Genomic DNA, 27,768 nt, shown 5'->3' with positions numbered 1-27,768 from the left:
ATTTTACAGATGTAAGAATGAATGAGGGCATGCTATAAAGTATTTCAATTTACTCTGATATATTTTCCCATAAAGATATAGTTTCATGCCTACGCTTGGTGGGAAAGTACACCTCTAAACCCACACATCAAATCTCCTGGGAGACTTCTGCCTCGGGATATCATAGTTCTAGGTCACTGACAGAAGATAAAGTGTTACATTAGATTTATGATACTTCATCACCCATTCTATCGATCTCCTCCATTAGTATCTCAGTCCTTCCTGGGCCTTTAAAGCAAACAGACATGATTCTTGCTATTACTAAACTACAAAAACATCCCAGATTTTCTTTCTCCAAAAACTATCCCCCAATATTTTGCCCCAAAGCAAGTATGGCTACTCAAACACAAGAGAGTGACTCCAAAGTTAAGAATCTGACTATACGAATAGGAAAGAAAAAGAAAAAAAAATCTTACCATTTAAGAAATTTTAATAAAATATCAAATAATAAAAATATACCTTTGTGTTTGAAGAGTCAAGTCACACAAACACGTAAGAGCAAATCAATGGTTTCCAGCTGTAATCAGCGATAATAACCCAAGTACGTGACAGCATGAGAAAGACGGTCAGTTTCCTTTTGAGGTTACATGATAAGCAGCAGCTAAGCAGCCTTTTTCTCTAAGAACTCGCCGTCTGACCTCGTGGCAAGAGGAGGCCAGCCCCTCTCACTGGAGCCCTTTATAGCGTTCGCTTTCAGTTCTCCACTCAAGTGAGGACGGGGGCGGGGGAAGCTAAGAGCCTGTTTTCTAAAATACAGAATACGGTCATCCTCTCGTTCGAACCGGGTGGCGTGGGCACTGAGGAGGGCCAGAGGAGGCAGGGAGGGGGCAGCAAGGCCTAGATTTGTGGATTTTTTTCTGCACACTGGAAATTCCCAGACCAAAAAGGTACCGACCCGAGTCCCGGACATTCCCCTCGAGGGCCGGCTCCAAGACCTGGACTGGAGCCGCAGGGAGGAATCAGAGGCAACATCTACGAACAAAACTTTTTCCTTAAAGACATCCTTTTAAAATGTCCTAGTCAATCTCCTGATGGGCATTAGAGTTGCCTTCTCATTAGATTCACCTCATCTTATTTCGCTTTTTCTGTGTGGCCCCTAAACGTGGGGGTGCAGTGGGCAGGTGGAGGGAGTTACCTTTCACAATACAGCTTTTACAATACGGCAATCAAAAAATAGTATCGCAATCATGTGCCTTCACTGACTAATTAAAGGACAAGGAATCTATGACATAAATAAAGCAATGGTCCTGTAACATGAAGATCACTTTATTTTCAAGGGGTAATGGGGTAGATTTAACAGCAAATGAACCACTGCACAGAACTGAAAGGATTTCTCCTATGACATTTAGTTTCACTTCTTTTCCATTTAAGACACTAGCTGCTATAATCTCAGTACTACTTTTTTTTAAGTTATCTTCCCCAAGCAGTGTTACAATCCAGTTGGAATGGGCATTAGATGTACACATCATTAGATTCTTAAAACTAAAAGAGGCCTGATGGCCTCTCATTTAACCAGAATATTAGAAAATATATGTACACACATATAAATATATTTAAGTTCAGTTTTTTATTATTTATTTATTGAGATAGCGTTTCACTCTTGTTGCCCAGGCTAGAGTGCAATGGCATGATCTCAGCTCACTACAACCTCCACCTCCCGGGTTCAAGCGATTCTCTCACCTCGGCCTCCCGAGTAGCCGGGATGACAGGCATGTGCCACCACGCCTGGCTATTTTTGTATTTTTAGTAGAGACGGGGTTTCACCATATTGGTCAGGCTGGTCTTGAACTCTTGACCTCAGGTGACCCGCCCACTTCGGCCACCCAAAGTGCTGGGATTACAGGCATAAGCCACCATGCCCGGCCCACATTTTTTAAAAAAGTTAAAATGTAAAAGCACTTTTAAGAGACAAGACTGAAGTTGGTGGAATACATTTTGTGCTCTCCTAGCTTCTGTGTCCTTTAAACTCCTGCCCTCAACCATCCTCTTATCTTCCACCACCTCCATTCCCCTAGGATTCCCAGGTCCCCTTAGTACTCAGGGGCTCTGGTCTCACCTTCAAATGAAAAACAACAACTTCAAAATTTTATTTATTGCACACTGAGGTGTCAAGAATCCTAAGTACACTAATACTACATTGTAGACATAAACCAGGTAGAATAATGCTTAACACAAGAAAATAAATACACTTTAAGTGGAATTTCTGGCATTAGTGACTAGCTGATGTTAAAAAGCTGAATGTACCCAGAACCCACAGAGATAATGCTGAGCCGTTTTTTAGAAAGTTGGGGAGGCTTATTTCTGTTGTTTCCCTTGGGTGTTTATTTCCCTGTACCTCTCTCAGTCATCACTGTTTCCTTGAACAGGGTCCAGAAACAGACTCATTTCTGGCACGTAACACATGAATATATAAATTAGGCTTACCATATTTATTCTTGTCAAGTACCCTGATTTACCAATCTGCCAACTAAGTTTTCAGATTGATAAATGTGAAACTGGATTCAGTTATTAAACTGGATTAAGTTTCAATCTGAAACTTAATAATTGAATCCAGGAAGTGTCCGTTAAGTGGTCTTAATTAAAATGATAGTTGTTCAGAATGGCAAAATGAATCATACTGGAACACCAAAGGTCTGTTTTGCATTCACTGAAGAAAGGTTACTTTTAGTAGGATAATTCTATAAAATGTAATTTGCATAGAAAGGCTTTATTATGGGTTCTGTCACAAATAGCATCAAATCCATCATCTCAGTTCTAGAATATGAGATTCACTACATGAAATTAATACTGTCATTCCAAAATAGAAATTCATATTTTAAACCACTGAAATTGATATAAACCACTGCTTTAATATTGTAAACCTAAATGTCCAACCATAACGACCAACTTATCTAATAATGAAAACTGCAGTAGCAGAACTATTAAGCAGATCTTTATAATTAACTTATGAAGACTATTTAACATAGAAAAATATTTATATGTAAAAAACACAGATCCAAATTACATATTCTCTGTAAGTATATGGTTTAAAAACCTGCAAGAAAATATACCTAAATGCTAACGTTCATTGCATTCAGATGATAGAATTATGGATTTTATCCATAGATTTTTCTTCTAGATTTTATAGTTTTTAAAAATTATGATGCCCCTTATATTTATATTGGGAAATATATATTTAAAACAAACTATTATTTGGCTACCATGCTAATATTCACAACCATGCAGCACTAGCCTAAAATAAACTTTTCAGAAGAAACTATTCTATCTAAATATTCTGGGAAACATTTAAGTGATATTGGAATCGTTATGAAAATTTCCACACCAGAGTGAAGAAAGACAAATTAGATGTGAGATGAAAGTTGTTGTCACTGATAAGTGAGAGCTAAATGATGAGAACACATGGACACATAAAGGGGAACAACACACACTGGGGTCTACTGGAGGGTGGAGAGTAGGAGGAGGGAGAGGATCAGGAAAAATTACTAATGGGTACTAGGCTTAACACCTGGGTGATGAAATCATCTGCACAACAAACCCCCATGACATAAGTTTACCTATGAAACAAACTGGCACATGTACCCCTGAACTTAAAAGCTGTTAAAAAAAATTTTTCTAAAGAGAGATGAAAGTGACTCAAGAAGCTGTGTCACCAAATCTTTAAGAGCTATGTCACCAAATCAAAAAATAACAGAAAACTAGACAAGATCGTAAGAAATCATTTGCACAATCAAGTGGCATCATTCCAAACCACTGGAGGAGAAATGCCCTCTTTCTTTTTAAAATTCTCCTGGGAAAATTACTCCTCAGCCTCCTTTATAAATCCTTGAGGAAATGTCAAGTTCTTTCATGAAAAGAAAAACTCTCAGCTGGGCACAGTGGTCAACCTGTAATCCCAGCACTTTGGGAAGCCAAGGTGGGCAGATGGCTTGAGCTCAGGAGTTTAAGACCAGCCTGGACAACATGGCAAAACCTAGTCTCTACAAAAAGACACAAAAACTAGCTGGGCATGGTGGTACATACCTGTAGTCCCAGCTACTCAGGAGGCTGAGGTAGAAGGATCGCTTGAGCCCAGGAAGTCAAGGCTGCAGTGAGCCATATCATGCCACTGCACTCCAGCCTGGGCAAAAGAGCAAGACCCTGTCTCAAAAACAAATAAATAAATACAAACCCTTCTTTATGAAAGTCTCACAAGTTTAGCTGAAAAGGGATATGGACGCTCACATACCTTATTTCAAATCTAAACTTGAGTTCCCCTTCTATAAAATGGAGCTAATATCACCAATACTACTGGATCATGAACAGAATTAAACCAGTTATTGGTAAATCCCCCGAAATAATAAACAAGCCATGTTTATTCCCTCATTCTATCTTACCTCTTCTCTTAGGGTTCCTCAAAGTGTGGAATACCACCATTGCATCAGAATCACTGAGCACTTACCACAAAGGTTGGTTCCATAAATCCCAGAGGCATCATGGTCCCTCTTTTTTTTTTCTTTTTCTTTTTCTTTTTTTTTTTTTTTTTTTAGAGACAGGGTCTTGCCCTGTTGCCCATACTGGAGTACAGTGGCACAATCAAGGGCTGCAACATCTGCAACCTTCTGCCTCCTGGGCTCAAGCGATCCTCCCACCTCAGCCTCCCAAGGAGCTGGGACTACAGGTGGGTGCCACCACACTCGGCTAGTTTTTGTATTTTTTTGTAGAGATAGGGTTTCACCATGGCACCCAGGCTAGTCGACCTTCCGGGCTCAAGCAATCTGCCCACCTCAGACTCCCAAGACTGTAATCCCTGCTGGGATTACAGGTGTGAGCCACCACACCTGGCCTTAATTCTTTTATTATTTAACAAAAATTTTTTAGAGATAAGATCTCTTGTCTGTTGCCCAGGCGGGAGTGTAGTGGCGCAATCATAACTCACTGCAGCCTCAAACTACTGGGCTCAATCAATCACCCTGCCTTAGCCTCCCTAGTAGCTGGGACTGTCGGCCCACGCCTGGATAGTTTTTTATTTTTTGTAGAGACGAGGTCTTACTATATTGCCCAGGCTGGTCTCAAACTCCTGGCCTCAAGCAATCCTCCTGCCTGGCCTCCCAAAGTGCTGGGATTACAGGCTTGAGCTACCACACCCTGCCATGACTCTTAATTCTGCATTTTTGTCAGATACTGCAAGTGATCCTTAGGTACTGTAAAGCGTAAGAACCATTAAAATTAAACTATTTTAATATATTTTATTACCTCATTAAACTCAGAAACAATTAAAAATCTTCTTTCCCCATAAAATACTTTAAAAACTTGAAGGTGTTCCTCAAGGATAGGAAAGTAAGATCTGGGGCCTTCCTATTTTAAATTAAAAATCCAAATTATTTGACCCATCCTTCTAAGGTTATATATCGTTCATACTTCAAGCATCTGTCTTCCTCTCTAAAGCCTCCCTCGTTTCTTAACCTGTCTTCTTAGGAGCAACTTAAACTAGACTATAATCTATCACAGCTCAAAAAGAAAAGAGTACTTACTAAATGATCCCAAATTAAACTCATTTAAAATTAATACGTCAAATAAAATTAATAATTCCATTCTTCTTAGATAGCCAGTAGGAATAGCAGCTTCTTCCAAGCATGAGAGAATGGGCGTGCCTTTTATGCCCAAATCAAGAAATATCAAAAACAAACAAACAAACAAAAAAAACCTGTCATGAATTTTAATATCTTATTAATTTCTAATTAGATTTTAACTTCTAATTTTGGTAAGTAGTTCAAAATAACAACAACAACAAAAAACACCTGAAACTAGTGGGAAAAACTTCCATAGCTTTATAATACAACAGCATTCTTTACACAAAAGTCAATTCTTAAACCCTCAAATTTCAGAACATAAAAATAAATTTCCATTTACAGATTTCCCCCTTCCAGTTCCAAAAGTAGTTATTCTAGAGTAAGTATTCAACACATAAAATTTAGCTCAATCAAATAAAAAACAATCACCAAATGCAAATATCAATTCCAAAGCACAGATTTTATATATACTGCTTTCATATTTCCCTTTTGCTTCTTTTCTAGATAAAAGCAGGAAATTGTAAATATTCTCACTAAAAAACTCAAACCAAGCACATTGGCCTTTTCAAGTAATTCAGAAAAGGTAGATCATCAAGAGAAACTCCTGAGACACAGCAGTCTTCAGTGCATTCACAAGAGCCTCTGACTATAAGCTTTCTCTAGTTAACCACCAGAAGATGAACTACTTGTGCTATGCATGCAGATGCACTCAATTTCCTTTACCAGATAAGCTACAAACACTCTACTACCAACCAAACTTGTCCCTTCCATCAGAATATTTTTCATACTCTTTAGCAAAGTAGTCACCCCTCCCAGGAGAAGCTAATTCAAATACACTCATTAGCGTCTTTGGTTACAAGAGCAATATGATGTGTAGATGCTGTTAAGAGTTCTACCATGGCTAAGTCAAGATTGGATAAAATCCTATAGGTAGATATAAATGTAACCTGCATTTTCTAAGCTCCTTATAAGTCATCATATTAAGTCCAGATCTTTTTGAAATTTTATACTTATTAATGGCAGTCATCTCTCCCTGGGGCCACTTTCTGTAACTCAGGTCAATTGAGAAGGTCATTGAATATGATTCCTCTAGTCCCTTCCAAGACAGGCTAGGTCTCCAAGGGGCACACAAAGGACAAGAACATGTCCAGCTGGTTCTTCACAATAACTTCATCTGGATGCAGCTTGTGCGGTAGATAATGGGCCAGGGTCATTTCCCAGGCATCGACGAGATATACTCCAACCCCTGAGAACATCCTCCGAAGGATGGTGTCCAGCTGAAAGTTGTACCAGTCGCTGTTGAAAAGGCTCACTTCGGGTCCCAGCTCTTGGGCGTTGGCCGTCCGGATGACCACCACGGTCTTTGGGCTTCGATCGAGGAGCCGAACCACTGCTCGACGGATGTTCCTGAGCCGCCGGATGTACACTTCCAAAGGGAAGGTGCTGAAGTGAGACCATATAGCTATGGCAACCACTGTGTTCTTCCCTCCCACAATGCCATTCAGCTCATTCGCCACATAATGGAGCTCATTGCTAAAGACGGTCGTGAAGCGGATGGGTGGACCATGGCAGCGGTATTTGAGCAGGATGTTGTGCTTCTGGTCCACTGCAAGGAAGGGACCCACATTCTTGGGACTACCCAAGTTAAACTCCACTAAATCTGAAACAAGGAAAACTGAAGTTCATAAAAACCTTCAAACCAAGCACATATATTTTGATTATACCTTATTAAGTGGCTTCAAATAACAAGTTTTTTTTTTTAAGTACAACAAAAATGTAATGTAACAACAATGTAAATGAAAGGGAATACCTATTTCACTGAACTCTGCCCCCTTTGTATCAATGGGCCTTTATTCTAACATGTTTATTATTTAAATTATTACATAAACATAACACGCATTATAAATAACACCATCAGTGACAGACTCTACACTACACCTGTCTATGCTTGAAAAACAAAATAACCCATTTTTCTCTAATTATTAGGCCAAGAAATGTTGCTATTTGCACTGATCACTGCAATCTTTTTTATCTATGTCTAAAAAGTTTGGGTTTTTTTACTCTTATTTTAGGTTTAAGAGTGCATGTAAAGGTTTGTTACATAGGAAAATGTGTCACATATTATTTCATCACCCAGCTTTTAAGCCCAGTACCCAATAGTTATCTTTTCTGCTCCTCTCCTTCCTCCCAACTCCCCCACTCAAGTAGACCCCAGTGTCTATTGTTTCCCTCTGTGTGTTCATAAGTTCTTATCATTTAGCTCCTGCTTTTAAGTGACAACATGCAATATTTGGGTTTCTGTTCCTGTGTTAGTTTGCTGAAGACAATAGCCTCCAGCTCCATCCATGCTCCCACAAAGACATTATCTCGTTTTTATGGCTGCATAGTATTCCATGGTACATATATGTACCACATTTTCTTTATCCAGTCTGTCACTGATTGGCATTTAGGTTGATTCCATGCCTTTGCTATTGTGAACAGTGCTGCAATGAACATTTGCTTGCATGTGTATTTATGGCAGAATGATTTACATTCCTCTGGGTATATACCTAGTAATGGGATTGCTGGGTCGAATGGTAGTTCTGCTTTTAGCTCTTTGAGGAATCGCCATACTGCTTTCCACAATGATCGAACTAATTTACACTTCCACCAACAGTGTAAAATTGTTACCTCTTCTCTGCAACCTCGCCAGCATCTGTTGTTTTTTGGCTTTTTAATAATAGCCATTCGGATTGGTGTGAGAACCACAATTTCATTGTGGTTTTGATTTGCATTACTCTAATGATCAGTGATATTGAGCTTTTTCTTCATATGTTTGTTGGCTATATGTATGTCTTCTTTTGAGAAGTGTCTGTTCATGATCATTTAATTTATAAAAATCAAATTGGCATTTACATTTTATTCTCCTGACAGATAAATATTATTTCTCTCAAGACATAGGCTTTAACTTCTGTTTTATGAGCACGTATTAGTAACCAAATACTTCTTTTGGGAAATTCCGTCATTTGTAACAACATGGATGAAACTAGAGGACATTATGCTAAGTGAAATAAGTCACACACAGATGTCTTTGATGTGTAACCTCATGCAATATTTGCCTTATACTGACTTATATGTGGAACTTAAAAAAGTTGAAGTAGAGAGTAGAATAGTGGTTACCAGAGGGCTGCTAGAGGGGTAGGTGCAATGGGGAAATGTTAATCAAGGTCTCAGAAGGAAAATGTTTTAGAGATCTATTGCACAACATGGTAACCACAGTAAATAATAATGTATCATATAGTTCAAAACTGCTAAAAGAAGAGATTTTAAATGTTCTCACTATAAAAAAGTAAGTATGTGAGGTGATGGATATGTTAATTTACTTGATATACTAATTCCACAATGTATATATATAAAATATCACATTGTACCCCATAAATATACTTATCTGTTGATTAAAAATGAATGTTTTTAAAAATAAAATTAAAGCAAGTTCAAATGTAATTTTGAAAAATGAAAACAAACACCTCCTTTTGCAATAAGCAAAAGAAATAAGCAACCCTGTTTCTTTTGACTTTCAATTTTAGCCTGTAGATGAAAAATCATGTTAATGTCCTAAAGAAAAACTTCCATCTCTATCATGAGAATAACACAGATAGCATCGCAAGTTAAAAATTCCCTTTTCTCCCTCTAAGTTGTATTTCAAGGTCCAGTTGCCTGGAGACATTCTGAAGGTCCTAGGAATCAGTGGGAGTCCTTGTTATTCCTAAAAAACTCTGTATAATTCATCACTTAGTACGTGCACCCATGAGGAAAGAAGATGTGTCTCATAACCCTAAATATTCCCTTAAGTGCCTTAAGTAAATGTTGACAATCCGATTCAACTAATATTTCCTAAGCACCTACTTAGTGCCCACTACTATAGGTGCTACAAGCCAGCAATGCTCAGATGGATAAGCTATAGTCCTTGCCCTCAGGGAGTTCATGGTCAATTTTGAAGAAGTAACGTCAGAATAAAATTGTCCTATAGGATGGGCAAGGTGGCTCATGCCCATAATCCCAGCACTTTTGGAGGTCAAGGCAGGCAGATCACTTGAGGTCAGAAGTTTGAGACCAGCCTGGCCAACATGGTGAAACCCTGTCTCTACTAAAAATACAAAAATTAGCCAGGCGTGGTGGCAGGTGCCTGTAATCTCAGCTACTTGGGAGGCTGAGGCAGGAGAATCACATGAACCTGCGAGGCAGAGGTTTTAGTGAGTCGAGATCACACCACTGCACTCCAGCCTGGGTGACAGAGTGAGAGTCTGTCTCAAAAAAAAAAAAAAAAAAAAAAAAAAAAAATATATATATATATATATATATATATATATATATATATATAATTGTCATATATTCTTCTTAAGGATTAAAGTAGGTTTCACTTTTTTCTCCTTGCATTTCCAGGCTTCTCTTCTAGATTTTCCTACCTAACTACTACTTAGCATTCAGCCCCATTTTAACTGAATAAAAAGCTCAAGCTACCACTTTCTTTTGATTAGATCAAGCACTGACACAGGCTTTATTTTTATCAGGTGAAGATATGTCTGTAAAGTATATGGTGGGAAGTGATGAAAACAGTCAGTGTGATCCTTGCTATCAAAGGAAATACCAAGCTACCTCATTAGAATTTAAGAAGCAAGCAACTACAGACACCTAGGAAGGCCCTCACTGGTCAGCATCACATCAAAACTTGTCTAGCATCATGCCATACAAAGTATTTCCCTTCTCCTAATGTATAGCTTATACTTTATCAAACAAAGCTTAGTTGTATCTGTTTCAATTTAAAAAACAAGCAAAACAAAAAGTGGAATTAACTTTACACTTTTGGGGACAATATCTACTTCCCCTTTCCTTCCAAAAATTAAATTTAAAACTAAGTTGAGGCCAGGTGTGAGCCACCAGCACTTTGGGAGGTTGAGGTGGGCGGACTGCTTGAGCATGAGAATTCGAGACTAGCCTGAGCAACACAGTGAGACCATGTCTCTACAAAAAATACAAAAAAATTAGCTGAGTGCAGTGGCTCACGCCTGTGGTCCCAAATGCTTGGGAGGCTGAGGTGGGAGGATAGCTTGAGCCCAGGAGGTTGAGGCTGCAGTGAGCCATGATCACACCACTGCACTCCAGCCTGGGTAAGAGAGTGAGACCTCGTCTCAACCAATCAATCAATAAAACTAAGTTGACATAATAAATAAAAGCGGTGATAAAAACAATCACAAACAACTCACAACAAACCATCAGGCTTTACTTTATTAAAAGCCTTGCCCACACATAGCCACTAAAAACAGTTCCCACAAAACTATTTATCAGCTCTCTAAATTGTAAGCAGGGTCTTTATTTCTGCTCCTTCAGGATCCCTCCTTCCTTACCTCATCCATACCCCTTCCAGAAAGAAAAGAATGCCCTTAAGGGGTGGGCCTGCAGCCATTGGGGTTTTGTTCTGAGTATGGAGAACAGCCCCAGAGCCAAGCAGAGAAATCAAGAAGCTAAGAATGCTGGAACTTACCCAGACTCCCTCAGGAGGAGCCAACTCCACGTCAGAGTCACACCAATGGTAGGCCCAATGGATGACACAGGGATGGCTTTGCTGCAAGGATGCAGTATGGGCCCCCATAGGTCTGGCTGCTTCTTTCTACTCAAAGCTACTATAAACTTTGAGTTGGATGAGACAGAACTAGGGGAGAAACAACTGGAAGTGCCCACCTCTATTTTACAACCCAGAATATTAGAAGTGAAAGACACCTGTGAGGTGACATGGTCCAGCTGTCTCATCTCACACATGGAGAAATGAAACCCTAAAAAGTAAATGACTTGTCCAAAGTCATACAGCTCATCAGTGACATAAACCTCAATGAGAACCCAGTACTTCCATGAGTATAACACAACACAGCTATTGATCAGAAACTGTCACACATCTCTCCAGGGTTTGGGTACCTCTTTAGTCCTACAGAGAAATATATGTTTCCTCACCTGATAACCTTTCTTCAAGCACCTGAGTGAGTCTGCTTATTTCAAAGCTGATGTAGGAAAGAGTTACGAAACAAAAGGCAAAGTACCAACCTGGAACAAATGTAGTAAGGTATTCGAACCATTGCCTGATTGTTGAGTCACCAAATAAATGCACCACTTTTCTTTGTAAGCACTCTGTAATGTTGTCAGGGTCATTAAACTGACGCATCTTAAACTTTCTGGGCCTCCACTGGTCTTTATAATAATACCCAGAAGGAAAAGTTCCTGAGCCTTGAGATAGTTCTAGATTGCTAGTTTCTGCAAATAAAAAGGAGAAACAAATATTTTAATATTCTCCTCTAACAATAGATGAAAAATGTCCCAAGAAACAATTATGCCCATGTATTTGTTAGCCTGATGGTATGTGGGAAACATTTCCTACTGTCAGATCTCAAATCCCAGACTTTTCTCCTGATTAAAAAAAGGTTTTCTACAGCCATAAAAAAGAATGAGTTCACGTCCTTTGCAGGGGCACGGATGAAGCTGGAAACCATCATTCTTAGCAAACTAACACAGGAACAGAAAACCAAACACCACATGTTCTCGCTCATTAGTAGGAGTTAAACAATGAGAATACATGGACACAGGGAGAGGAACATCACACACCGGGGCCTGTCGGGGGGTTGCGGGGAAGGGGAGGGAGAGCATTAGGACAAATACAAGGCTTAAAACCTAGATGACGCGTTGACAGGTGCAGCAAACTACATGTATACCTATGTAACAAACCTGCACATTCTGCACATGTATCCCAGAACTTAAAAGTAAAATTTAAAAAAACAGGTTTTCTTTTGTACAAAAATGGGAAGATCTGAAATGGGCATGAGGGTATTGGTGGACAGAAAGGAAAGGAGGGACTTTCAGCATTCCCTCTGCTTACATTTTTTCTGAGATGGAGTCTCACTCTTTTTGCCCAGGCTGGAGTGCAGTGGCACAATCTCCACTCACTGCAACCTCCGCCTCCTTGGTTCAAGCGATTCTCCTGCCCCAGCCTCCCAAGTAGCTGGGATTACAGGCATGCACTACCATGCCTGGCTAAGTTTTGCTTTTTTTTTTTTTTTTTTTTTTTTTGAGACAGAGTCTCGCTCTGTTGCCAGGCTGGAGTACAGTGGCATGATCTCAGCTCACTGCAACCTCTGCCTCCTGGGTTCAAGCGATTCTCCTGCCTCAGCCTCCCGAGTAGCTGGGACTACAGGCAGGCACCACCACACCCAGCTAATTTTTGTATTTTTAGTAGAGATAGGGTTTCATCATGTTGGCCAAGATGGTTTCAATCTCTTGACCTTGTGATCACCCGCCTTGGCCTCCAAAAGTGCTGGGATTACAGGCATGAGCCACCACGCCTGGCCAATTTTTGCACTTTTAGCAGAGATGGGGTTTCACCATGTTGGCCAGGCTGATCTCGAACTCCTGATCTCAAGTGATCTGCCCGCCTCGACCTCCCAAAGTGCTAGAATTACAGGCATGAGCCACCATGCCCAGCCTGATTACGTATGTTTTTATCAAAGCCAAATATAAAAGAAGACAAAACCAAAGGAAATGTGTGGACATTAGCATTTATCCAGCATTCTCCCAGAACAGAACAGTTTCTCACCCACATGTCTGTGAGGCAAGTTAACAACTTAGGCTAATACTTTACACATACAGAGTAGTATGAGTTCACTGTTTTCAGCCCATTAAAACAAAGTTAGAATCCATGAATCCTACCTTCAAATTTTAATTTTAAAAAAACACCCCTTAATATGGAGAACAAACTAATGGCAGACAATCTAACAGATTATTCTCCATAATACAAAAGGTTCAGAAAGTCTTTATACATAATGAACAATGCTAAAAACACATCACCAATGTGTCCCTCCTGGTTGTAACCTAGCTACACATGGTAACACAAGCAAAACGACACCTTTCAGAGGGAGAGTCAACATCCTTCTGCCCTAACACCTCCTGCAGAAAATGCCACTGTGGAAACAACACACATTACATGCTTTACAACAGACTGTGATGGCTAATATTTCTTGCAAGTTTACTCTGCATCAGACACTATTCTGAGCAAACGTATTATCTCATGTGCTCACAGTAACTCTTTAAAGTAGGTCCTATCACTATCCCTGCCTTTCAGAACACCTAAACAACTTGACCAAGGTCCCAGAGCTGAGCTAGTAAGGAGCAAAGCCAGCACCTGGCCCAAGCAAGTGAGCCCGAAGCCCATGATCACGTTGTGTCCTTTTCGTCCAGCTCTTTCTGAATGATTTAGGGAAATTTATCTCTCTGCCTTTTTCTCTTTCGTTTTGTTCCATCTTTGGCCCAGACAGCCCTCATTATGGCTAACGGATTACATGGCATGACATCCTTTGGAGGAAAATGCAAACCATGGGCTTTAAAGAGAAGCCAAGAAATTTTAGAGATACAGGGACATTACTTTCAAATAATAAAAAATATCCCTTCTGGTTTTGCCCAAATCTTCATACCTGCTTTTACAACCACCTCTGTTTAAACTTATTTTGGTTTTTATCCCTCCAAAGAAGACGCTCTATTTGACAGAGAATGCATATCTAATCTTTTTTTCTTCGGCATCTGCTAATTCTTTGCAGGTTCAGAGCCCAAGTAGAAAAGGAAACTGAACGCTGATTTTAAAAGCTTTATTTGGCAAATGCGATTATCAAAGAAAAATTGTGGCGGGGGGGGTGTAGGGTAAATATTTCCTTGGCTTGTTCAAAAATAATTTCTCAACATGTTATCAAGTGTAGCTTTAACATGTTACTGCACCTTGTGCAAAGCTCCCTCATTATATCAGTACATCGAGGCTGCATAGCTAGGGAGCTCCAGAGACGACACCTAGGGCCCACAGAAAACATTTACTAGAATGAGAATTAAAAGTAATTTTGATGTTACAATTTTTTACCACTGTTAATTCGGTAGACTCGGTTATTCTGTGTCAAATATGTGTTATAAAGAAAAGTATATGTCACACAGGAAACAATTACCATTTCCATTCAAATGTTAATTATGTTTACTACCAGAGCTAAGTCAAGGAAAGCAAATCAATTACTAACTCTGACATTCTTTAAACAAGCTGCATGCTACATGAGAAAAAAATCATATTTTTTAAATGAAATGCACATACCTATGTTGCCCCCTTATGGTCAACTGGGACAAAAACATTTCCTGACAATTTTAATATGATTTTTAAGCAGTCTGTGGCTGTTTAAATGGTGTTTTTTGGAACTCAGAATGTATTTCATATAAGATAACTGAGATATGAAAGTCTCCTAAATAGATGATATAACCCCTAATGTACTATTCACATGGAATAAAAATAATTAAAACAAAAAAATAAAAATGAGTTATTACTCAACTTTATGGTTATCTTGAAAATTGCTGGTGAAGGAAGAAGTTTAAACAGAGGTGGTTGTAAAAGCAGGTATGAAGATTTGGGCAAAACCAGAAGGGATATTTTTTATTATTTGAAAGTAATGTCCCTGTATCTCTAAAATTTCTTGGCTTCTCTTTAAAGCCCATGGTTTGCATTTTCCTCCAAAGGGTGTCATGCCATGTAATCCGTTAGCCATAATGAGGGCTGTCTGGGCCAAAGATGGAACAAAACGAAAGAGAAAAAGGCAGAGAGATAAATTTCCCTAAATCATTCAGAAAGAGCTGGACGAAAAGGACACAACGTGAATTGAGGTGGGGCGGGGCGGGGAGGGCTGCAGGGTGAGATGTGTGGCAAACCTGTCCCTTAATTTTATGGTATGGAATTGTCTGCAGAATTAAGAACAGTAAAAGGCAGGACAAAGGGCAGTACACAGTTTATAAGGGGGAAAACAAGACAGAAGAAATGGGACCAACCAATTCCCTGCACCAGAGACTGCCATGAGCATAGGAAACTTGGGATAAGGTCAGTAGGGAGGGATAGCCCTCGGCAGGATGAGGAATGGGGATAGTGTATATTGAGCTGGTTAGGAACACTCTGTCAAGTGCTGGGAATATGAGAAGGGCCCAGCTACACAGTAATTGTAATGGCTTGAGTTTGAGTTTACTCCTTGAATTCCCCCTATGAAACCTTGGAAATTTAATTTTCTTTCCTATATATTTTAGTCCCCTAAAACCTCTGCATTTTACAGAGGTAGGCTAAGAATGCTATATAGATAGAAATTCTATAAATTCATAGACTGTTGAATGGGACCTTAGAGAGTAGCTAGTCCAAATATCTTTATTTATTTATTTATTTTTTTTTTGAGACGGAGTCTCACTCTGTCCCCCAGACTGGAGTGCAGTGGTGCAATCTCGGCTCACTGCAACCTCCACCTCCCGGGTTCACGCCATTCTCCTGCCTCAGCCTCCCAAGTAGCTGGAACTACAGGCGCCTGCCACCACGCCCGGCTAATTTTTTGTATTTTTAGTAGAGATGGGGTTTCACCGTGTTAGCCAGAATGGTCTCATCTCCTGACCTCGTGACCCACCAGCCTCGGCCTCCCAAAGTCCTGGGATTACAGGCATGAGCCACCGCGCCCGGCCGTCCAAATATCTTTTAAAGATGAAGAAAGCAAGTCACAGAGTGACTTGACAAAGTTTCTCAATAAGTGTAGAGGCAGGTAGTGGTAGAGGTGGTACCATTTACAAAGAAATACATTTTGCTGATGTATTGAAGAGGCTTCCTTCCCTCAAATGCTGTCAGTTAGTAGTTTTATATACAGAACATGAGCCCTTTGATTTTCCCAGTTAACTAAATTAAAGATATTCTATATCAAATTATTTTTTCCAGTAGTTGGAAAGTAGTTGTCTTTAAAATAGCTTTGTCCCTTTGACATCTGCATCCAGATAGTTAAATTTTTAAAAACTAAAATAGCTTTGTCCAATTTGTTATAACATTTATCTGCCATTTTCTAGAAATCAACATCAGATGAGGTCTCATCCACAAAATGACTAGTTTCGTTTTTACTGCATAACATGAAACACTATCATTCATTTCATCATTTGCATACTAGAAGGTTGATAAATTTCACTACTGCAGGCCAGGTACAGTGGTGGCTCACACCTGTAATCCCAACACTTTAGGAGACCAAGGCAGGCTGATCACTTGAGGTCAGGAGTTTGAGACCAGCCTGGCCAACATGCAAAACCACATCTTTACTACAAATACAAAAATTAGCCAGGCATGGTGGCATTGTGCCTGTAATCGTAGCTACTTGGGAAGCTGAGGCAGGAGAATTGCTTGAACCCAGGAGGCAGAGGTTTTAATGAGCCGAGATCACACTACTGCACTCCAGCCTGGGTGACAGAGCGAGACACCTTCTCAAAAAAAAAAAAAAATTAACTACTGCAGGCAAACCAAAGCATCAAGACATCATTGGCCATACCTCCTAAACATGGTTAAGGGGCAGTAGGGAAAATGCTAGATGAAGAGTCACGGGACCTACTCTAAGTCTGACTCCACATTTCCAACTCTTGAGACTTCAGAAATCATTTAAATTTTCATCTTATTCCCTAACTATACCCTCAGAATCTAGCCTAACAGAGAAGGACTCAAAATGATGACACAGTAAGTGAAATCTCCGGACTTTGGTCACATCATCCATAAACTGGGTCAACTACTAGTTATTTTGAAGGGTTATTGTGAAAATTCAATACTGTAATAGTGTGAATAGTAAAGCACATGCTAGGGTCCTGGAATCATCCTATATGTTCTAAATGCTCAATAACTTGATCTAGATGGTAGTTATTTTATTAGTTTTCTATTGCTGTGTAACACATCACCACAAACTTAGTGGCTTAAAAACAAGGGATATTTATTAACCCACAGATCTGCAGGTCAGGAGTTTGGGACATAGCATAACTGTGTTCTCTCCTCAGACTCTCACAAGTTGAATCAGGATGTTATCAGGGCTGTGTTCTCTGGAGAAAAGCCTTCAAAAAGGTCATTCAAGGCCGGGCACATGGATCACGCATGTAATCCCAGCACTTTGGGAGGGCAAGGCGGGTAGATCGCTTGAGCTCAGGAGTTCGAGACCAGACTGGCCAACATGGTGAAACCCCGTCTCTACTAAAAATAGAAAAATTAGCCGGGTGTGGTGGCGCACGCCTGTAATCCCAGGTACTTGGCAGGCTGAGGCACGACAATCGCTTGAACACAGGAGGCAGAGGTTTGCAGTGAGCCAGGATCGCACCACTGCGCTCCAGCCTGGGCGACAAAGCAAGACTCTGTCTCAAACAAACAAACAAACAAACAAAAGTTCATTCAAGTTGCTGCCAGAATTCAGTTACTTGTGGTTGTAAGGCTGAGTTTCCCATTTCCTTGATGGTTATCAGCCAGGAGATGCTCTCCAGCTACTAGAAGTTGCCTATATTCCTAGCCATGTGGCCCCCTTCATCTTTAAATCCAGCAACAAAGAATCTCTCTCACATGGAATCCTTCTTACACTTTGAATCTCTTTCTTCAGGAAGAACATGGCCCCTGTTAAGGGCTTACCTGATCTAAGGTCAGGTCTACCTAGGATAATGCCACTCTCTTAAAGTCGACTTTGTCATATAACATAATCAAATCATAGGAATGATATACCATCATATTTACATGTCCCTGCCACACTTAAGGGGAAGGAGATTATGTAAGAGCATAGATCACTGGAAGTCATCTTAGTATTCAACCTACCATAGCTACAAAGATACACACAAATGTAAAACTTCATTGTTCTTATCTATACCGTTGCTATTAGATCGAGTCTTATCCTAAACTCTCAGTAAGTTCCCCCAAAAAATATAACCTCAAGTTGTTGATGAGGTCAGAATCTGTCAAGGTCCCTGAGCCACTTAGCTGTGATAATCTGGGGACTACATTACAGGTACTAATGAAAACTCAGCAGTAATTCTGGCACTGGGAAAACCTGACATAAACCAGATGCTTGCTCTTAATAAGGTAGTCAACTACAACTAAAAACTGTTTTTCCTTGCTTTTGACTGGAATTATGCCCACAAGTAGCAGTAGCACTGGCAATCTCAGGCAATCTAAATACGAATCTTAACAATAATTTTACCTTGTAAGAATATTAATTAGCTAATATATAAATACAATTTCATAGGGAAAAAACTTCAAAATATAGGATTCATAAGTGAAATAAAAGTAGAAATACTATAAACCCCTTCTAAGGCTAAGGCAAAGAAAATACAAGACAAGCCTCAAATATCTTGTGGTGTCAGAAACTAAGGAAGTGCTCAAAACAAACAAAAGGATGACAGCACACAGGATGACAAAAGGGCACAAAGAAGCCAAACTGAAAGTGTTCCCCAACTGCCAAAACTGGAACAATTTGAGCAAAAATAGAAGAAAATAAAATAATGATTGAATTGGATTGGATTATAACCCAAGGAATGAAATTATCATGAGTCTACATTGATATAAATACTTAAAGTGAAGAAGGGACAACTCTTCTTTGCAAAAGAATTCCAACTAATAAATGTTGAAAAAATGAGAGACATTAAAAGTCACAATTAGAATGCCACAGGCAAGATCTGATGAACCTTGATGAATGCTAAAATTAGGTGGTGAAAGTTTAAGCAGAAACAGAATGTTTGCATAGAATGAAGCAAAAGAAGGAAAGAAAATTATGAGCCCTTGATTTAGGATCTTTGAATGCCCCCTGCTGGTCCACAGAGTGAAATTCAATGAAGTTCTGCCAAGCTGGGTTCCTTCCATAGTCCATAAAGCAACTGCCCTTCTCTTTTCTTTCCAGTTATATACCTGTTACAAGATGGTTTTCCTATTCAAAACCAGGACATTCTGCTCCTACTAATTCATAGTTACTTTCTTCCTCTAAAAATATATCAAAAGGCTCACTAATTACCAAATCTATCTTCCCTCTAACCAGAAGAGCACATCATAAACCCACAGCCACTTCCTGGCTGATCCTCAAGACTTGTTAGGTACAGGTAAACTTTCCAAAGTTCCTCCCACTGACCATCCCTGGGACACCTAGGGACATCACAATAAGGGCAAGCCAGTTGAGTCTGTGATAAAGAAGGACAGATCCAGTAGTGGGAGGCAGGGCCTCCTAAGGATGTCGGACATGGGAGTGTTTAGAGCGCAGTACTACTGAAGGACACCTTGTCTACTGACATCTTGACCTCAGGGTTGAGGCCCAAACAGATAAAAGATAAATATTTCCATTATTGATGTCTCATATATATATATCCTCTAAAATTAGTAATTCATTTGGTTCAAGTAAATCAAAAACAGCTCTTCATCAGGAAAAGACTGGGAATTCTTGTGGCATACGATACTAGAGACAAGAGATATAAACTGGCAGTGCCCTGGCTGCATATGGGCCAAACAGATTTTCTTTAGCCCATACAATATTTTCAAAGTCTTGAATTGGATGTCGATGTTCTAAAATATGGAGATAACACAGTTAAAAAATCAAAGTTTCTGGTTTCTCTTGGAAAAAAACAAATCTACGCAGCTGGCCATACAGGGTTTGTTTCTACATGGTAACAAACCAGCAGAAACTGAAAAGAGGCTGCCCCTTGAGATGGTCCTTGCTCTTCAGTTCCTTCCCCACCACTCATACAAGGCTCGTGGCTAATATCCACTCTGCTTGATCCACATGTATTAAATATCGAGCCCCTGCAGCAAAAGGGTTTTGCAACATCTGCAGAGTGGAGTACTATTAGTTAATATACTTTTAAAAGCTAGAAGGACCTTGCCTGCCATCTGCATAAGCCTCACTAGTAACATTCATCCCTTCTTTCTAAAAATCACAATAGCTAATTATATCTATTCTGCAAAATTTACATTTACTGCTCTGAATTTTGTTCTTTTACTATTAATATTCTACACCAATAAATCAGAGTCCCCCGAAAAGTTTGTTAAAACTTTTTTACTGGGCCCCACCAGCCAGGGTTTCTGTTTCAGTCTGAGATAAGACCTGAGAATTTGCAATTCTATCACGTTGCCTGGTAATGCTGATGCCACTGATCCACAGATCACACTTTGAGAACAGCTGCTATTCTCCAACCCAATGTTCTTTATTTTAAACATTTCCATGATAATTTTACCCATATCTCTAGAGCAGCAATGTCCAACACAACTTTTTGTGATGATTTGAACATTTCCATGATAATTTTACCCATATCTCTACAGCAGCAATGTCCAACACGACTTTTTGTGATGATGGATAAATTCTACATAAAATGCTGTCTACATATAGTTATTGGGCATGTGTGATTAAATAACTAGATTTTGAATTTTATTTAACCTTAATTGATTTAAATTTGAATCACTACAAGTGACTAGTTGCTATCATATTGGACAAGGTTGTTCAAAAGACTCTTGAGGAGCCAAACAGAAGAGGGCTGGCAAGAGAAGAAAACTTTTACATGAGCTTAAATAGCAAAACTCGGCCGTGCACATGTCTGTAATCCCAGCACTTTGAGAGGCCAAGGTGGGAGGACTGCTTGAGCTCAAGAATTCAAGACCATCCTGGGCAACATGGCAAAAATTTGTCTCTGCAAAAAAAAATGCAAAAATCAGCCAGGTGTGGTGGTGTGTGCCTGTAGTCCCAGCTACTTGGGAGGCTGAAACGAGAGGATCAATTGAGCCCAGGAGATCAAGGTTGCAGTGAGTCAAGATTGCGCCACTGCACTCCAGCCTAGGTAACAGAGCAATACCCTGTCTCAAAAAAATAAAATAAAATAACAATAAATAGCAAAACTCAGAATTATGCACATAAGATCTGATTTTTTTAATCAAACAGTACTTTTAATATTTTCAATTGTGCCCAGAAGTAACTATGGCATATAAGTTTTTGCAACACAAATGAAACGACAGAGCCTCAACCCACTTAGTAAGAAAAACAACAAATCATCAAGCTTATTCTTTTTTTTTTTTTTTACCTTTTATTCTCCTGGGAATCACAGTTACCCAATCAGGTCCACTGGAGTTGATTGGCATTTTGATATTGACACCACTTTAAGAGGAATAAAAAAGCACAAGCTCAGGTTCAGGAACATTTATTTTCAGATATATGTCTTTATTGGCAAATGCAAAATGACTAATTTCACGGAGCCTTGTTATGATGAAATATACTTATGAATGTTAACCAACACAAATAATAAACTGGGTCTCTTGTAGTAAGCAGGTTTTATGTACATAAAAACTGAAAAGAAATTAAATTGATTTTTAAATTTCACTCCACTGTATACTGCTAAGAGTGCAAACTCCAAAATGACCAATTCTGGTTTGAATTATGTACCCCCCTTGGACTCAGAGAATGGCTCACACTGACAAGAATGTCTATTTTTTCATTACCTAGTTTTCAGGCTACAAGTATACGCTGCATTAAGTCATGTATCAGATTCCTCAGGCCTTTTCCAGATCTGAGAGGAGTCCTAGCGGGGACACTTGCCCTCCAGATACTTACTCATGCAGTATTTTGTTCATCATTACCAGGACTCTTTAGTGTCTGTTCCCCTTACTAAAACATGTACTACTCAAGGGAGGCAGCAGGGGAAAAAAATAAAATAAAACATATACTACTCAAAGACAAGGGTGGTGCCTCATTCATCCCTGTATCCTAACACAGGCCCTGGTCTAAAGTCCACGCTCAGTAAATATTTTTGGAGGGCTGCATTAAAACGTGGGGGAGGGTAGAGGTAAGGAGAAAAGCACTGGAAATCCGGGGCAACTATTCCAGAAACTGAGTCACAATAAAACTAGGCCTCTCGTACTTAGACCAAAAACAAAAAAATAAAATGTTAACTTCCCAAACTCTTGATAGGGCAATGTGCGGTCATTTTTTATTATTTCATCAATTTCAGAAAAAATTGTTTATTCAACAAATAATTCTTAAGCTTCTTAAGCCAGGTACTGTCCTAGAATCCAGGGCTACTACAGTAAGCAAAACACACAGCATCTCCCTCTTCATGGAGCTACATGGAGACAGACAAAAAACAAGTAATGAAGGAAGTGTACAGGCCTGGCCACATTACAGCATAATCGAATTTCATAGCTTAAATAAAGTGATTTTTAAGAGAGCACATATAAACTACTTTCATGAGTTTAGAGTTTTATGGTAAGAAAAAAATATACAATTTACTTGTCTATAGTTATAATAATATAATTATTATTGTACAATAATAATTTTCTTGCAAAAACATAATTTCCTGTAAAAATACTTGCAGGAAAATTTCTTCTATAATTTTCCTGCCAAAATATTTAGCCTCAATCTAATCACATGGAAAGTGAAAACAATAAAGCAAATCCAAAGTAGACTGGGCGTGGTGGCTCACGCCTGTAATCCCAGCACTTTGGGAGGCCAAGACGGGCAGATATCCTTGAGGCCAGGAGCTTGAGACCAGCCTGGCCAACATGGCAGAACTCCATCTCTACTAAAAATACAAAAATTAGCCAGCTATGGTGGTGCGTGCCTAGCAGTCCCAGCTACTCGGGAGGGTGAGGCACAAGAATCACTTGACCCCAGGAAGTCAAGTGAGCTGAAGGTTACAGTGAGCCGAGATCACTGCACTGCACCCCAGCCTGGGTGACAGAGCAACACTCTATCTCAAAAAAAAAAAAAAAAAGTAAAGGACATTCTACAAAACAGTAACATCAAAATTGCCAATGTCGTACAAAACAAAATAGGCTAAAGAATTCTTTTGGATTAAAGAGACAACCAAACACACTGTGTAAGCATAGATTAGATTAGTTAAAATTAAAAAGATAGCTATAGAAGTCATTATTGGGACAACCGAAGAAACTTGAATATCTAATATGAACTGCATATTAAATAATAGTACTGTAACAATGATAAATGTCCCAAATGTGATCATTATGGTTATATGTTAGAGAAAGTCCATTTTCTTAGGAGAGGCATATTTATGGAGTGCAGTGCCATGACGTCTGCAACACACTCTCAGATGGTTCAGGGGAAAAAATTATACACAGATACATATAAACACAGAGAAAGATAAAGCAAAATGTGGCAAAACAATAATAGTGAATCTAAGTTAAAGGTATATGAGTTCATTGTTATTATTCCTGCAATGTTTCTAAAGATTCAATTTTTTAAATACAAAGTTAGAAAGAAAAAAGTAGCAATCATGCTAAAATAAAACGGAAATGTTGTAGGTGATAAGCCCATTCTTTCAAAAGGCCTTCCCTTCTATTAATAGGATCTTTAAGGAAACCCCTGTTGTCCTTTCCAAAAGTAACACTTTTATTCCCTTATAGATAAAGAACAAAAATGACATATTTTAATTGTTCAATTGTCATTTAGGGAACCAAATACCAAGGCTAAGCTTCTTAATTCTTTCTGGTTTAAGTAAGGTTATGAGTTACCAAGGAAGAGAAGTAAAAAAGGTTATCAGCTCAACACACTTGGGCCATGAGCTCAAAACAGTACACCCAAAGATCCCCCAAAAAATCAATTTCAATCTTTTTCTTTTCCTTTTCAGATGGCCTTATGCAATATTTCAGAACTTTAACAGAATAAAGGATGGAAAATGAAAATCAATTATGAGGACTGTGTCAAATGTTTGCTTTCCAAAAACTTACACCACCTCAAACATTGTTTTCTCAGCAAACTTCCAGGTAAATAAAATTCTGCAAGTATTCTACAACAATGTACCATCAACCAGCCTCACCCAGGACATGCAAGCAAGGGCAGGGACAAACACATTATTTTATCCTTGTCGGTTCACGGGTGTTTTTTTTGTTTTTAATGGTAGAATTTGGCCGGGCGCGGTGGCTCAAGCCTGTAATCCCAGCACTTTGGGAGGCCGAGGCGGGCGGATCACGAGGTCAGGAGATCGAGACCATCCTGGCTAACACAGTGAAACCCCATCTCTACTAAAAATACAAAAAATTAGCCGGACGTGTTGGCAGGCGCCTGTAGTCCCAGCTACTCGGGAGGCTGAGGCAGGAAAATGGCATGAACCCGGGAGGCGGAGCTTGCAGTGAGCCGAGATCGCGCCATTGCACTCCCGCCTGGGAGACAGAGCAAGACTCCGTCTCAAAAAAAAAAAAAAAAAAAAAAAAAATGGTAGAATTTACAGTCAGAAATACTTTTAAGTTTTACACTAATTTAGTTCTCTAAACTTTCTCTATTTTCCACATGGAATTTGAGTAAATTACTATGCTTCTTCCTCTTTGCTAGGCCACTAAGCAGACTGACAACATAACTCTATAGGGCAATTATAGTTAACAATCATTTACTATATATTTCAAAACAATTATGACAGTGGAATTGGAATGTTCCCAACACAAAGAAATGATAAATGCTTCAGGCAAGGGATACTCCAATTACCCTGATTTGGTCATTACATATTATATGCTTGTATCAAAATATCACATCTACTTCAAAAATATGTGCAACTAGGATGTATTCATAATCACTTAAAAATCTAAAAACACAACTCTAATGGGGTATAGTGGCTCATATCTGTAATTCCAGCCCTTTGGGAGGACAAAGCAGGAGGACTACTTGAGCCCAGGGGTTCAAGACCAGCCTGGGCAACATAGTGAAACCACATTTCTACAAAACATACAAAAATTAGCTGGGTGTAGTGGTGCACACCTGTAATCTGAACTACTCAGGAGGCTGAGGTGGGAGAATCCCTCGAACCCAGGACGCTGAGGCTGCAGCGAGCTGCAATCATGCCACTGCACTCCAGCCTGGATGACAAAGTGAGACCCTGTTGCAAAACAAACCAACCAACCCTCTAAAATAGGGTAACTGAGTAGTCTTCATATATAGGCAAAAAAGTACATAGAAATAAAATAATCTGCTCAGTCACTAATAAATAGCATGTCTGAAACCTGAACCCAGGAATAAAATGAAAAATTTTGTTTTGGTTTTGTTTTGGAGTTGTGAAATTTAATTTTGTTTTCATTTTGTACTGAGCCATAGAAAATACTAGTCTTCTCAGCAGTACAGTAAACACTCTACATTGAGTAGTGCTCCCTCTGCTGGCCTTCTAAAAGTATGGCATGAATCCACTACATCATGTACATAAGAATGACCAAAAGCTGACTTCAGGGTGGGAAACTGAAGGGTTTTATTACAAGAGCTCCTACAAACCACATACTTTATGGTAGCAACTTTTCTCCCATACAGTAATGAGTGGACATAAAGTATGAAATTTTTTAGGGTGCCCAGATATCCTTAACAAAAATACCTCCCTTTTATCCAACAAAAAAATTCTGTCTACCAAGGAATGTTTAAAAACAATATATTTCACTAAAAAGTAAAAAACATGTATATATTCTTTCAAACAATTGCACTTTTTTGTTGAGACAGGGTCTCACTCTGTTGTCCAGGCTGTAGTGCAATTGTGATCACAGCTCACTGCAACCTCAAACTCCTGGGCTCCAGCCTTCCTCCAACCTCAGCCTCCCACCCACCTCAGCCTCCCAAAGTGCTGCTGGGATTACAGTCATGAGCCACCACGCTTGGCCAGAATGGTACTTTTTAACCATGTAGCTTTTATAAATTTTTATTTCTTAGTGATGTTATAGAATGTTGAAGAAAACATAAATTTTAATTCATACTGGTTCCATATTCCTTTCTGCACATTATTCCATGTATTTATCAGCATGTTGAAAATATTTTATGCTTACATTTGAAATAGAAATTTGAACACAATACTGCAATCATTTCAACAACTATTTAGCTTAAAAAATATAGTTTTCTGTGGTATTCCTGACTTCCTATGCTTATTAAGTCAACCCAGCAATGTTGCCATATTCATAGTTTTTAATCAGTAGGTTCAAATGATTTTAAAAACTGTTATTTTTTTAAGTTTCAGTTCATTAGATACAAAGATAAAACACCAGCCTGACTACTAGCCCTACCAGCCCTGTTCTTGGGTTATTTTTTTTCTTTACGTAAAATAGATGGAGTCTTGCTATGTTGCCCAGGCTGGTCTCAAACTCCTGGGCTCAAGCGATCCTCCCGTTTCAGCCTCCCAAAGTGCTGGGATTACAAGCATGAGTCACCACCACACCAGGCCCTTGGATAACTTCTATCTGTTCTGTGAATAAGGGATTTTACTTACACAGCTACTGTGTAAACATGCTATGTGGTTCTAAAGGAAAACACCGATATGACGGTAAAGAACAAAAATTCAAGGGTAAAAGGTCGTTAATTTGGACTTAGATAAACACAAAGCTTCACTTTAAAAACACTAATGAAAAATACAAATCTATGGGCTTTTTTTTTATTCACTACCTCTTCTGAATTGGGCCAAATTGAGAGAGAAGTAAGAAACACATACCCAATACCAGAAAGTCTCCTAAATGGGACAAGGACAGCGGAAAAGAACTCTTCAAATTATCCCCAAGAAAAAGCAGTACATACCTCTGGAAGAAAGCACTCTCTGCAGCAGTTAGGAGACCCTTCAGGTATCCACCTTTGAAATGGGTAATTCTGCTGCTGCAAGGGAGCTTCTTTGGTTTGAAGCAGAACCAGGGCTCCCCAGTGTAGAGGTCTGTAAAGTTACACAGAGGCAGATTCCCAGGAAGACACACGTTGCACTCAGTAGTTTCAGAAAATCTTCCTGAACGGAAGAGACTCTTGAAATAGACCCTGTCTGGTTTATCTTCCTGTAAGCGCTGAAGAACTCTGATCCCTTCACTGGGGTGGACCAGAGATACGGACACTTTAACTTTGCCTGGCCATAGCAAAGTAAAGAAAACCTTGTAAAACCCATTCTGGTAATCCACCACCCTGCCCACAGCCCCGGCCTGCAGCTTCGGGGAGTGAATTCTGGCCTGCAGGTAGTCTCCACCATACTTCTTGGGCTTTCTTTGAAAATCCTGTACATGAACCAGCACCTCCAGCTGGCTTCCCACCTTAAAGAAGGCAGCAGAGTTCAAGATGACAAAGTAGCTGGAAGAAGGGTCAGTGCTCTTCACAAAGGGGACTGGGCCCACATCAGGAACCTGCCAGTGCAAGGCAGCCAGCAAGGAGTCCTCCTCCATGCGCTCCTGGCTGGACAGGGTCTGCTGATCATAGCCACAGTAGGGATTTCGGCTAATTCCTGTCACCTGGGAGGAAACAAACTGTCCACTGCTGTCGATGAATGTGGCTGAAACAGTCTCATGGTCCAAGTACTGAAGAAGAAGACACAAACAACAGAAATTACCACTATAACAGGTTTCTGTATTTTCGGC

The 27,768-nt window shown here is 39.5% G+C and overlaps 2 protein-coding genes across 20 annotated transcripts in view; both read right to left on the bottom strand.

Annotated features, from left to right (window-relative positions):
• The window catches only part of NFKBIZ (NFKB inhibitor zeta), a 38,502-nt gene extending 32,878 nt beyond the window's left edge, over positions 1 to 5,624 (bottom strand). For both annotated transcript variants that reach the window (XM_063629978.1, XM_055260669.2), the window contains exon 1: positions 499 to 5,624. The gene's annotated coding sequence lies outside the window, so the exon portion shown is untranslated. The remainder of the gene's footprint in view (positions 1 to 498) is intronic.
• Positions 5,625 to 5,720: 96 nt separating this feature from the next.
• NXPE3 (neurexophilin and PC-esterase domain family member 3) overlaps positions 5,721 to 27,768 on the bottom strand; it is a 44,589-nt gene continuing 22,541 nt past the window's right edge. For 16 of the 18 annotated variants that reach the window (XM_063629981.1, XM_063629986.1, XM_063629979.1 and 13 more), the window contains 4 exons: positions 26,954 to 27,708; positions 21,492 to 21,565; positions 11,664 to 11,870; positions 5,721 to 7,248 (listed from right to left, as the gene is read on the bottom strand). In XM_063629981.1, the coding sequence (XP_063486051.1) occupies positions 6,698 to 7,248; positions 11,664 to 11,870; positions 21,492 to 21,565; positions 26,954 to 27,708 (1,587 nt within the window). In that variant the 3' untranslated portion in view covers positions 5,721 to 6,697. The remainder of the gene's footprint in view (positions 7,249 to 11,663; positions 11,871 to 21,491; positions 21,566 to 26,953; positions 27,709 to 27,768) is intronic. The other 2 variants (XM_055260676.2, XM_063629991.1) reach the window with 1 other exon arrangement.

The sequence above is a fragment of the Symphalangus syndactylus genome, chromosome 21 (genome assembly GCF_028878055.3).
Source record: "Symphalangus syndactylus isolate Jambi chromosome 21, NHGRI_mSymSyn1-v2.1_pri, whole genome shotgun sequence".
Classification (NCBI taxonomy): domain Eukaryota; kingdom Metazoa; phylum Chordata; class Mammalia; order Primates; family Hylobatidae; genus Symphalangus; species Symphalangus syndactylus.
This window is presented reverse-complemented; position numbering and strand designations above follow the sequence as displayed.